The 13,663-nt window shown below is 37.6% G+C and overlaps 1 protein-coding gene across 1 annotated transcript in view; it reads right to left on the bottom strand.

Annotated features, from left to right (window-relative positions):
* LOC123506597 (protein PTCD3 homolog, mitochondrial-like) overlaps positions 1–13,663 on the bottom strand; it is a 90,890-nt gene that overhangs the window by 30,503 nt on the left and 46,724 nt on the right. The window contains exons 11-12 of the mRNA XM_045258840.1: positions 4,835–4,954; positions 2,800–2,881 (exon numbers count right to left, since the gene is read on the bottom strand). Of these exons, the coding sequence (XP_045114775.1) occupies positions 2,800–2,881; positions 4,835–4,954 (202 nt within the window). The remainder of the gene's footprint in view (positions 1–2,799; positions 2,882–4,834; positions 4,955–13,663) is intronic.

Genomic DNA, 13,663 nt, shown 5'->3' with positions numbered 1-13,663 from the left:
TCCTACACCAAGGGCAGAAGGGGTCACAAGACAGACGTAGGCAGTGGAAGTGCGGAGTATGCATGGTGTGAACCAGGTGGAAGCAGGCAGAAAATGCAGATATATATATATATATATATATATATATATATATATATATATATATATATATATATATATATATATATATATATATATATATATATATATATATATATATATATATATATATATATATATATATATATATATATATATATATATATATATATATATATATATATATATATATATATATATATATATATATATATATATATATATATATATATATATATATATATATATATATATATATATATATATATATATATATATATATATATATATATATATATATATATATATATATATATATATATATATATATATATATATATATATATATATATATATATATATAAAGTATTTTCTTATATCTAACCTGCAGCCTTGCTTTCTAATCTTCCTGCCATGATTTCTAGTCCTAAAGGTGAAAGATCTCAGTAGTTTGTATCTGAGAACATTTTAAATAACTCTATCATATCCCTCTTATACATCTCCTCTCAAATGGGCCTTTAATCTATCTCTATACTCCAGGTGCTTCAAAGCTGGTAGGAAGCATGGGAGAAATCCTCTAAATGGGGCCTAAGTTACTCATGAAAATGTTTTTTCATGAAAGTCTAGCCAACATCCCTCCATCTCATAGTTAAAGTTTGTGTTGTCTTTACCTAAATGCATAACCTGACACTTTTTAGAATTAAACTCCATCTGCCACCTGTCTGCCCATGCTATCAGCCTGTCCAGGTCTCGTTGTATATATATATATATATATATATATATATATATATATATATATATATATATATATATATATATAAACATAACATGTTCTGTTTGCCTTATAAGTTCATAACCAAGAAAGAATGCAGGGAAAAATAGGGGGTGGGGAGGAAGCATGGGAGAAATCCTCTTAAGTTACTCATGAAAATGTTTTTTATGAAAGTACTCGCTTCTAACAGATGGCAGCATTGTCGCTGTCCTTCAAACTTTAACCCACACCACAACTTCCTCTCTGTATATTCCTTGATCACCACCCACGCTGCAGCTGCCACCCATTGACACTCATTCCCACTACATGTAGGCATAAGTAGTGAACAGGATACTGCTCTTTCTTTCCTACTTATCTTTTGTTTGTAAGGTTCAAGGTTCCAGCACAGCCTTTGCAACGGCGCTGGATAGAATCGTCGCTCCTTCCTTCATTCACTACAATTGGTTCTTTCACCTAAATGTTTTGTTTTCCTTTTAGTTGTAGATAATTATGCACTGTTGATTTTAGTAACCTTTTGTCTGAAAGCTGGAAAGTGATCTCGAGCCACCTGTACCATCAAGACCAAGATAAGTCTTTATGTTTCAGCCACCAGTATTGTGTTTTGCTACAATTCACATTCATTGTTGGGTATTACAAGTGACACAAGCACGATGTCTTCCAAACAGCCTACAATACTGAGTGCTGGTGAACTGAAGGACAAAAGACCAAGGAAAAGCTTATCTTTACAGAAAAGCTTGAACTTGTTAACCCCTTCAGTACTATGACGTGTTTCCATATTCATTCTACTTACTATTACGCCATTTTATACAGCTTTGGAAACCTATGTGGTGGATCAAAATAGTGAAGACTTTAGCCATTAATCTTCTGACTTCCATAGACCCTTCTTAATGTCAATATAATCGTCTAACTGAGCCCAAAACTCAAGGTAAAAGTGCATCCCAGTACTGAAGGGGTCGAGCGCCATGAGGGAGCCAGGGAGTGAGCTTCATTGCCAGAACCCTACAGTGTCCCCAATCCACTGTCTCCACAACAAGCAGCGTGTGAAGGAAGCAGATGAGACAGCCTCTACCTTAATGGAAAGAAGCAAATGAAGACAAGGGAGCCAATAATGGAGGAAATGGAGATACTCTTAAGGCTGTGAATTGATGACCACACTCGATGATGAGTGGCACCTGCTAACTTAAAAGAAGATATTTTTTTTCTCGTCTTGCCAGTGGATATAGGCCTAAGGGGATACCACTGTATAAACAAAAAATCATAATACTGTAACATCTCCAATACAAGCTAGGCCTAAGTCACTCTCTCTCCATCCAATACAAGCTAGGCCTAAGTCACTCTTTCTCCATCAAATACAAGCTAGGCCTAAGTCACTCTCTCTCCATCCAATACAAGCTAGGCCTAAGTCACTCTCTCTCCATCCAATACAAGCTAGGCCTAAGTCACTCTCTCTCCATCCAATACAAGCTAGGCCTAAGTCACTCTCGCTCCAGCAAATACAAACTAGGCCTAAGTCACTCTCTCTCCATCTAATACAAACTAGGCCTAAGTCATTCTCTCCATCAAATACAAGCTAGGCCTAAGTCACTCTCCATCAAATACAAGCTAGGCCTAAGTCACTATCCATCAAATACAAGCTAGGCCTACGTCACTCTCCATCAAATACAAGCTAGGCCTATGTCACTCCCCATCAAATACAAGTTAGGCCTAAGTCACTCTCTCTCTCCATCAAATAAAATCCTGTTGAAAATTAAGTTCACTATTTGATCATCTGTTTGATTTTAAGGAATGTAACCCAATCGTCAAGTGAGGGATGCCTGCTTAAACTTGACTAATCTGACCTGACCTAACCCAATATTGTTTAAACTACTCTAATGTAACTAAGTAAAATATGCAAACACTCAAACACACACAATACTATCTTTCTCTCTCTCTCTCTCTCTCTGACTTACGGTCCCTGCAGTGAATGGTGAGGAGGTAGTAGTAGGATGCCAGTGAAGGTTTAATGCCCAGCTGATGAAACTCCATTAGTACCTGAGAGAGAGAGAGAGAGAGAGAGAGAGAGAGAGAGAGAGAGAGAGAGAGAGAGAGAGAGAGAGAGAGAGAGAGAGAGAGAGAGAGAGAGAGAGTACAGTTAATACAAAGCATTACAAGTTGTTCATAATTAACGGATATGTCGTCATAATAATAATAATAATAATAATAATAATAATAATAATAATAATGATAATAATAGCAACAATAATAATGTAACTATGAAAGGTAGGGACACCAGTGGCCATGACTGATGCTAAGTTTGGGTAAGAGACACGAGCCCTTAGGGAGTGTGTTTGTTTATTCTGTCTGTCTGTGAGTATTTGTCCAGTGAGCTCCTGTCAGTGCCACTTCACATACAGACTACGTCCACTGACCAAACGTAAAGTATTCGTGTGTCTCCCCGTGGCATCCCTGTGAGTGCTGTGAAGGCTGAGAGTTGGCCTACTAAGTGGCAGGTATGAGAGGGATATGTAAAAATAATGATAATAATAATAATAATAATAATAATAATAATAATAATAATAATAATAATAATAATAATACAGGTTGAACCTCCTTAATCCAGTATTCTTTCATCCGGCAACACCTGTACCGGCAAAATTTTTGTTTATGGAATTTTTGAATTGGCCGGAATAATTTGCCGCCGCCACCGTGCTGTACCATGTTTTGGAGCCCAGACATTCTGGGTCAAATTTGATCAGTACCACGCTGCCACTCATTGCAAACACCCCCGCCCCCCCAGGGTCATGAACATTTTTTTCTGTAATATTTGCCCCTAAACATGGCTTCCAAGCGACCAGGAAGTGATAGTGTTGTGTGTGAACCAAAGAAAAAGTGCAAACATATGACAATATCAGTGCAACAGAAAGTGGACCTATTGAGGAAGCTAGATAAAGGTGTTTCAGTGCAGAGCCTATGCCAACAGTACAACATTGGCTCATCAACTGTCTATGATATAAAAAAGCAGAAGAATCAACTTCTCAAGTTTTACAGTGAGTGTGAAAGCAAGAACATGAAGGTTCGTAGAACACTTAAGGAGGGTAAAAGCAGTGATTTAGACAGTGCTCTCATACAGTGGTATAAGCTTCGGCGCGTTGGTAACGTCCCTATGTCCGGCGAGATGATAATGGCGCAGGCAAAAATATTCCATGCTGAACTTAATTTACAATGTGTTTTTCTATATACTTCTGCATGTATATTTTCATGTTCAACTATCACATATCAAAACAATGTTACAGCTACACTTGTATAATGCAGGGTAAGTATATAGAGGGTGTTTTGGGGACCACCTATAGTTCGGAATTTTCCATGGTCCGGCAAGTCTAAGGTCCAGTGGTTGCCGGATTTTTTTTTTTTTTTTACGTAGGGAAGAGGGCCAGCCGGGTTTGGGGGGTTCAACCTGTAATAATAATAATAATAATAATAATAATAATGATGATGATGATGATGATGATGATGATGATGAGGAGGAGGAGGAGGAGGAGGAGGAGGAGGAGGAGGAGGAGGAGGAGGAGGAGGAGGAGGAGGAGGAGGAGGAGGAGGAGGAGGAGGAGGAGGAGAAGAAGAAGAAGAAGAAGAAGAAGAAGAAGAAGAAGAAGAAGAAGAAGAAGAAGAAGAAGAAGAAGAAGAAGAAGAAGAAGAACAAGAACAAGAACAAGAAGAACAAGAACAAGAACAAGAACAAGAAGAAGAAGAAGAAGAAGAAGAAGAAGAAGAAGAAGAGGAGGAAGAAAAGAAAGAAAAGAAAAGAAAAGAAAAGAAAAGAAGAAGAAGAAAAGGAAGAACAACAAGAACAAAAAGAAAAAGAAGAAGAGGAAAAAGAAAAAAAGAAAAAGACGAAAAAAAACAAAACAATGAACAAGAACAAGAACAGCCAGTAAGGCAACAATGGCAACAAAATAAAAATAACAATAACAAGAAGCCGAGCCACCACCACCACCACTGCCGTACCTTAAGGCTAATATCCCGTGCCTGCCGCCAGCCAGACACCTGAGCCAGCGCTGCCAGAGTAGCGTTGAGTGTCCCCAAGTCAGGACACACGCCCCTCTCTGCCATCCCACACAGCAACTCCTGAGAGAGAGAGAGAGAGAGAGAGAGAGAGAGAGAGAGAGAGAGAGAGAGAGAGAGAGAGAGAGAGAGAGAGAGAGAGAGAGAGAGAGAGAAGAGTATTAGTGTATGAGTTTTTATTTCTATATTATTTCTATGCTATATTCTTGATACCATTAGTACTACTATTACTCCCATGAAAACCCCACATGATGTAAAAAAAAATAAAAAAAAAAAAAAGTAAACATGGCTTTCTGGCGTGTCTCCTTAGGGACAGCAGGCCTTCCACTGCTGCCACGTTTCACCCAGAATTTGAATGGCCAAGTGTGTGACCTGACCCACCTCTCATTTTTCGCTCCCTTCCTTTCTCCTTCACCTCCGCTCTCTCTCTCTCTCTCTCTCTCTCTCTCTCTCTCTCTCTCTCTCTCCGTGACAATCCTTCATCATGCCTATATTCAGTTTCAATCCTTAAATTTGCACTGTGTGTGTGTGTGTGTGTGTGTGTGTGTGTGTGTGTGTGTGTGTGTGTGTGTGTGTGTGTGTGTGTGTGTGTGTGTGTGTGTGTGTGGCATAGGTATCTACCACTGTGACATGTGATCTTGTCCCCCACTGTGTCTCCCAGGCTGCACCTTGGACAGTAATGAGTGTTGCCGTGTGAATGGAGTCAAAAATATTTTATCTTATACATGAATAGCCTCTTTTTTTTCTATGTTTATTTGTATAGTATATGCAACACAGCTGTTGCACCATTTGTCTTACTAAGGACTATGGTGAACGTTGATACCAAATCACCCTCAACCCAGATAGCCGAGTGTCTTCTGAGGATTTAGTAGAGCAAGAGACAGTATATCTTGTTTGTGAGTAGCCTGTGCACTATTTTGACTAGGTTAGGTTAAGTTAACATAAAAAACTCACTCCATTCTTCTTCATTCATACAATTACAGGTAACTCGATTTATACGATAGATGTGTTCCAAGAGGCATCGCATATTTCAAAATTCGCGTAAAACAAACTTGTAATTCTTATAAGAAACACTAGATAATAGGGAGGATGTGGGATGTGGTCCAAATCATGTATAAGCAAACCGATTGTGCAAATTTGATTAATTATAATAGTTTTTTGGTTGTGTATAAACAAAAACGCGTAAATTAAACACATGTAAATCAAGAGTTACCTGTACTACCTGGTGGTGAAACTTCCAATTTGTGTTGTACTGTTATTACACTAGTGAAGGTACTGTGTGCGGAAGTACTGAGCACGGGAAGTACTGTGCGTGACAATTGCAAGTCAGGTGGTACATAGTGCGCTTTGAATAGGTACGCAACACGGCACACAAAAGGCGAGTCAGTTGTGACGTGGCGTAGCTCCACCCACACTACTAAACATGGGAGTTTTTGTTACCTATTAACTGCGCTATGTGCTGCACCTGTGTATCTGTCCTTATTTTTCTTGTATGTGTGACTTAGTACGGGTAACTCTCGATTTACACGATAGATGCGTTCCAAGAGGCATCACGTTATAAAAAACAATAGATAATAGCGGGGATGCGGATGTGGTCCAAATCGTGTATAAGCAAACCAATCGCGCGAATTTAATTAATTATGATATTTTTTCGGTTGCATATTAACAACGCATAAATTAAACACACGTAAATCAAGAATTGCCTGCATTGTGTTTATGTTGGTGCTGGTATTCTTTGGTTCAATCATACTAGTGTAGGTAATTTCTGTGTGTGTACATTTTTTTGGCATGTTTTGTTTTCCTCCGTCAAGTCATCTTGTGTTATCAGGCACCAAACCGTTAGAGTACTAAAGGCAAGTCAGTTACATGACTCGCCACAGGTGGATGAACAACTATGATGGGTAAACTTTCTCTTAGTTAAAATACAAGCATTGCTAAGTTACTCTTTCTCTTTCCATCACCTGTTTTCAAATGTTTGAGTGGTCAGTCTTAGCGTGATATTCCCCTAGACAATCTATTGCCCCGCTCGTAACAACCACAACACACTAAAATACAATGCTCCTTAACCTAGCTTAACCTCACCTAGTCTAACACACACACACACACACACACACATCTGGCTTCACAAGCCAGATGACCGGGGTTCGATTCCCCGGCCGGGTGGAGATATTTGGGTGTGTCTCCTCACGTAGCCCCTGTTCACCTAGCAGTGAGTAGGTACGGGATGTAATTCGAGGAGTTGTGACCTTGTTGTCCCGGTGTGTGGTGTGTGCCTGGTCTCAGGCCTATCCGAAGATCGGAAATAATAAGCTCTGAGCTCGTTCCATAGGGTAACATCTGGCTGTCTCGTCAGAGACTGCAGCAGATCAAACAGTGAAACACACACACACACAAATGGCTACAAGAATGGTCCCAGAACTTGAAGGGATGACATATGAGGAGAGACTAAAGGCTATGGATCTTCCAACATTGGAGCAGAGAAGGAAGAGAGGGGATCTCATACAAGTTTATAAATTGATAAACAGAATGGACCAAGTGGACAATGAGTATCTGATCCTGAGAGAAGAACATGCCAGTTGAAGCACAAGATCGCATAGTAAGAAGCTGAGGAAGGGAAGATGTGTAAGAGATATGAAAAAGTATAGTTTCCTGCAAAGATGTATTGAGAAGTGGAACAGTTTGAATGAAGAACGAGTGTGCATACATTTAAAGTAAGATTGGATAAGTGTAGATATGAAGATAGGGCCAAACGAGCATAAAGCCCAGGCCCTGTAAAACTACAACTAGGTAAATACACACATACATACATACATACATACACACACACACACACACACGAGCCGCAGCAGAGGAAGGACGCGATACCGTCGCTCCTGAGAATCAGCTGATCTTCACTACCTTTGTTTGGGTTTGCAGTGGCCTGGACGATAAGTGTGGACTCATTTTTCCTTTCATGAATACAGTGTTAAACAATAATGAGTGAGAAAGATATTCCATCTAAATGCAGGTATGTGACAAGGGAAAGAATGAAAGCTGATGATGACAATGTTGGTGAGGGAGGAGGAGAATTTGAAGGCTTTGATACGGCGCAAACTTCACTATTTGATAGAGTCTTGACTATCGAACGTAAATTAGATAAATTGATGAAGGAGAGTATGGGAATGAAAGAGAATGAAGAACAGGATAAAGAGCTCCAGAAATTGAAAGAAAGGATAAAAGAGTGGAAGAAAACGAAACTAGGCTAAGAACCGAAAATGAAGAATTAAAAGTCCAAATAGCGAACTATAAGAAATTGATGGAAGAAGGACTCGGTAAAGCCGAGAAAGAAAAAGAAAAGCTAAAAGATCTAGTTAACAAAGAAGAAGAAAGAGTACAAGACGTGATTAAAAAGAAGTACAAGCATGGAGAATCCAAGATAAGAAAGACAAGGAATCATTTCAAGAAGTATTTCAAGAACAGTTAAAAGAAAGAGATGAAAATATGACAAGCAAAATGATAGGAGTCCTCAAGAAAAAGAAAATTTAGTAAGAGAAATTGCGGAAAAAAGAAGAGTGTAATTATTTTTGGACTGAAAGAAAAAATGTTAAATATAGACCAAGAAGGGAAAAAGACGAAATGAAATCAGTAAAAGACCTACTAAAACATCTGAATGACGAGGATAGACAGAACTTAGAAGAGGAAGTAGAAGAAATCCATAGAATGGGACCATATCAAGAAGGAACAGTGAGACCAATTAAGATATTACTAAAATCACAAGCAGCAGCAGAAGAAGTACTATATAGAAAAACGAAACTCAGAGAAACAGAAGGTTGCAAAGATATATATATAAAGAAAAATAGAAACGAGGAGGAAAGGAAGAGACACAATGAACTGGTGGCAGAAGCAAGAGAAAAAATAATGAAAGGTCAGAGGAGGAGAAGAAGGCATTTTTGGAGAATTATAGGAGACAGGATAAGGAAATGGTATATAAAAGAGAAAGAAGAGAAAAGAATGGAGCAAGTTTAACTAAAAATGATAAGAACAAGAGATTAAAATGATGTATACAAACATAGATGGGATTTTATCTAGTAAATTAGAATTAAGAGATTACATAAAGAAAGAAGAACCAGATATTGTATGCCTGGTGGAAACAAAGTTAAATGAGGCAATAAAATAGACATAGATAAAAGGTATAATATATGGAGGAGAGAGAGTGGGTAAAGGAGGAGGAGGAGTCATGATGATGTTAAGGAAGGAGATAGTGGTAAATCAAGTGGAGTTTGGGGAAGGAAAATCAGAAATACTGTATGTTAAGATGCATATTAACAAAAAGGAGTTAACAATCATTGGAACATATGTGCCACCAAAACAAACTCATGGACTAACCAAGAATATAGAGACATGATAGATGACACAATAAGGAGTCTTACAAGAATCATTAAGGAAAGGAGAAAAGTGATATTGATAGGAGATTTCAACTGTAAGGAGGTAGACTGGGAAAATTATGAAAGTGGTATGGGGAAGATGCCTGGGAGATAGATTCCTGAACCTAATGATAGATAATTTGATGGTCCAAAGAGTAAAGGAAAACACAAGATTCAGAGGAAACGATGAGCCGGCAAGATTAGACCTAGTTTTTACAAGGGATATACCAATTAACGATGATATAAGATACAAGTGCCCATTGGGAAAGAGTGACCATGTAATATTAGAGATGGATATAGAAGAAGGAAAGGAAGATAGAGATGAATCATACAAAGGAGACCGATTAAATTACAGAAAGGCTGATATTGAGAATCTCAAGAACTATTTTAAAACGTAAACTGGGAGGAGATGGAAAACTCATTAACGGTTCAAGAGAAATATAACTTATTTTTGGAAATATACAAAACTGGGGTCAGGAATATGTTCCGAAATATAGACCTAAAGAAGAAGGAAAGAAAGATTGGTTTAATGCAAGATGTGCTAGGGCAAAGGAGAAACGAGATGGAGCATGGAAAAGGTGGAGAAGAAACAGAAATCCAGAAAATAAGGAAAACTTCAAAACAGCAAGAAATGAATATGCTAAGGTGAGAAAGGAAGAAGAAAAGAACTATGAAAAGGACATTGTCGAAAAATGTAAGGAACAACCAAAATTGTTCTACAGATTCATAAATGGAAAAATAAGACAAAAAGAAACAATAGAAAGGTTAAAAGGAGAAAACGGAATGGTGGAAGACCCAAAAAGTATGGCAGAACTGTTAAATAGTAAATTTCATGAGGTCTTTACTAAGGAATCCAAATTTGAAAGACCACAGGGTAATAGAGAGACTGTCTATATGAAAGAGATTAAAGTAACCAAGCTTGAAATAAAAAGTTGATGACGGAATTGGATGAGGAAAAGGCAATGGGACCGGATGAAGTCTCAGGCAGAATACTGAAAGAATGTAGGGAAGAACTAGCAAGTCCAATATACAACATCATAAAATGCTCAATAGAAAATGGAACAGTGCCAGTGGAGTGGAAAAGAGCTGAGGTGGTTCCCATATATAAGAGCGGAAGGAAGGAAGAACCTTTAAATTACAGACCGGTATCACTAACTAGTGTAATATGCAAGATGTGTGAAAAAGTAATAAAGAAGCAATGGATCGAGTTTCTTGAAGACAACAAAATATTATCAAATAGCCAATTTGGTTTTAGAAAAGGTCGGTCATGTGTGACAAATTTATTGAGTTTCTACTCTAGAATAGTTGATAAAGTACAAGAGAGAGAGGATGGGTTGACTGTATTTATTTAGATCTAAAAAGGCTTTTGATAAAGTGCCACATGAAAGATTACTATGGAAGTTAGAGGAGAAGGGTGGCTTAAAAGGAAGCACATTGAGATGGATGAAGAATTACTTAAGGGGAGAGAAATAAGGACGATAGTTAAAGATATGAAGTCCAAGTGGAGAACAGTAGACAGCGGAGTGCCACAGGGGTCAGTATTGGCACCAATACTTTTCTCGTATATATAAATGACATGCCAGAGGGAGTGAACAGCTACATAAATCTGTTTGCGGACGATGCGAAACTGTGCAGAGTCATTAAACAAAAGAGGATTGTGAAATACTACAGGAAGACTTAAACAAGATCTGGAAATGGAGCAAAAATGGGAGATGGAATTCAATGTGGACAAAAGCCATGTCATGGAAATGGGAAAAGTGAAAGACGACCAGTGGGAATCTATAAGATGGGAGATGGAGTAGAACTAGAAAAAGTAAAAAGGAAAAGGACTTGGGAGTGACAATGGAAGAAAATAATCAACCGGTTAGCCATATTGATAGAATTTTCAGAGAGACGTATAATTTGCTAAGGAATATTGGAGTAGCATTTCACTATATGGACAAGGAAATGATGAAGAAATTGATAAGTACTAAAATAAGACCTAGATTGGAATATGCAGGAGTTGTGTGGACTCCCATAAAAGAAACACATAAGAAAATTAGAGACTACAAAAATGGCTACAAGAATGGTTCCAGAATTTAAAGGGATGGCATATGAGGAGAGACTAAAGGCAATGGATCTACCAACCTTGGAGCAGAGAAGAGAGAGAGGATCTGATACAAGTTTATAAATTGATTAACGGAATGGATGAAGTGGATAATGAGAAACTGATCCTGAGAGAAGAATATGACTTTAGAAGCACAAGATCGCATAGTAAGAAACTAAGGAAGGGACGATGTCTGAGAGATGTTAAAAAATTTAGTTTCCCACAAAGATGTGTTGAGACTTGGAACAGTTTGAGTGAGGAAGTGGTATCAGCAAAGAGTGTACATAGTTTTAAAGAAAAATTGGATAAGTGTAGATATGGAGACGGGACCACACGAGCATAAAGCCCAGGCCCTGTAAAACTACAACTAGGTAAATACAACTAGGTAAATACACACACACACACACACACACACACACACACACACACACACACACACAGAGACAAAGGAAGCATGCAATAGAGAGAATCAGCTGATCTTCACTACCTTTGTTTGGGTTTACAGTGGCCTGGGCGAAAAGTGTGGACTCATTTTTTTTTTTTTCATGAATACAGTGTTAAATAATAATGAGTGAGAAAGATATTCCATCTAAATGCAGGTATGTGACAAGGGAAAGAATGAAAGCTCATGATGACAATGTTGGTGAGGGAGAAAGAGAATTTGAAGGCTTTGATACGGCACAAACTTCACTATTTGATAGAGTCTTGACTAGATTAGATAAATTGATAAAGGAGAGTATGGGAATGAAAGAGAATGAAGAACAGGATAAAGAGCTCCAGAAATTGAAAGAAAGGATAAAAAGAGTGGAAGAAAACGAAACTAGGCTAAGAACCGAAAATGAAGAATTAAAAGTGGAAGTAGCGAACTACAAGAAATTGATGGAAGAAGGACTCGGTAAAGCCGAGAAAGAAAAAGAGAAGCTAAAAGATCTAGTTAACAAAGAAGAAGAAAGAGTACAGGACGTGATTAAGAAAGAAGTACAAGCATGGAGAATCCAAGATAAGAAAGACAAGGAATCATTTCAAGAAGTATTTCAAGAACAGTTAAAAGAAAGAGATGAAAATATGACAAGCAAAATGATAGGAGTCCTCAAGAAAAAAGAAAATTTAGTAAGAGAAATTGCAGAAAAAAAGAAGAGTGTAATTATTTTTGGACTGAAAGAAAAAAATGTTAAATATAGACCAAGAAGGGAAAAAGACGAAATTAAATCAGTAAAAGACCTACTAAAACATCTGAATGACGAGGATAGACAGAACTTAGAAGAGGAAGTAGAAGAAATCCATAGAATGGGACCATATCAAGAAGGAACAGTGAGACCAATTAAGATATTACTAAAATCACAAGCAGCAGCAGAAGTACTATATAGAAAAACAAAACTCAGAGAAACAGAAGGTTGCAAAGATATTATATATAAAGAAAAATAGAAACGAGGAGGAAAGGAAGAGACACAATGAACTGGTGGCAGAAGCAAGAGAAAAAATAATGAAAGGTCAGAGGAGGAGAAGAAGGCATTTTTGGAGAATTATAGGAGACAGGATAAGGAAATGGTATATAAAAGAGAAAGACGAAAAAAAAAATGGAGCAAGTTTAACTAAAAATGATAAGAACAAGAGATTAAAAATGATGTATACAAACATAGATGGGATTTTATCTAGTAAATTAGAATTAAGAGATTACATAAAGAAAGAAGAACCAGATATTGTATGCCTGGTGGAAACAAAGTTAAATGAGGCAATAAAATAGACATAGATAAAAGGTATAATATATGGAGGAGAGACAGAGTGGGTAAAGGAGGAGGAGGAGTCATGATGATGTTAAGGAAGGAGATAGTGGTAAATCAAGTGGAGTTTGGGAAGGAAAATCAGAAATACTGTATGTTAAGATGCATATTAACAAAAAGGAGTTAACAATCATTGGAACATATGTGCCACCAAAACAAACTCATGGACTAACCAAGAATATAGAGACATGATAGATGACACAATAAGGAGTCTTACAAGAATCATTAAGGAAAGGAGAAAAGTGATATTGGTAGGAGATTTCAACTGTAAGGAGGTAGACTGGGAAAATTATGAAAGTGGTATGGGGAAGATGCCTGGGAGATAGATTCCTGAACCTAATGATAGATAATTTGATGGTCCAAAGAGTAAAGGAAAACACAAGATTCAGAGGAAACGATGAGCCGGCAAGATTAGACCTAGTTTTTACAAGGGATATACCAATTAACGATGATATAAGATACAAGTGCCCATTGGGAAAGAGTGACCATGTAATATTAGAAA

Source organism: Portunus trituberculatus, chromosome 2 (genome assembly GCF_017591435.1).
Source record: "Portunus trituberculatus isolate SZX2019 chromosome 2, ASM1759143v1, whole genome shotgun sequence".
Lineage (NCBI taxonomy): Eukaryota > Metazoa > Arthropoda > Malacostraca > Decapoda > Portunidae > Portunus > Portunus trituberculatus.
This window is presented reverse-complemented; position numbering and strand designations above follow the sequence as displayed.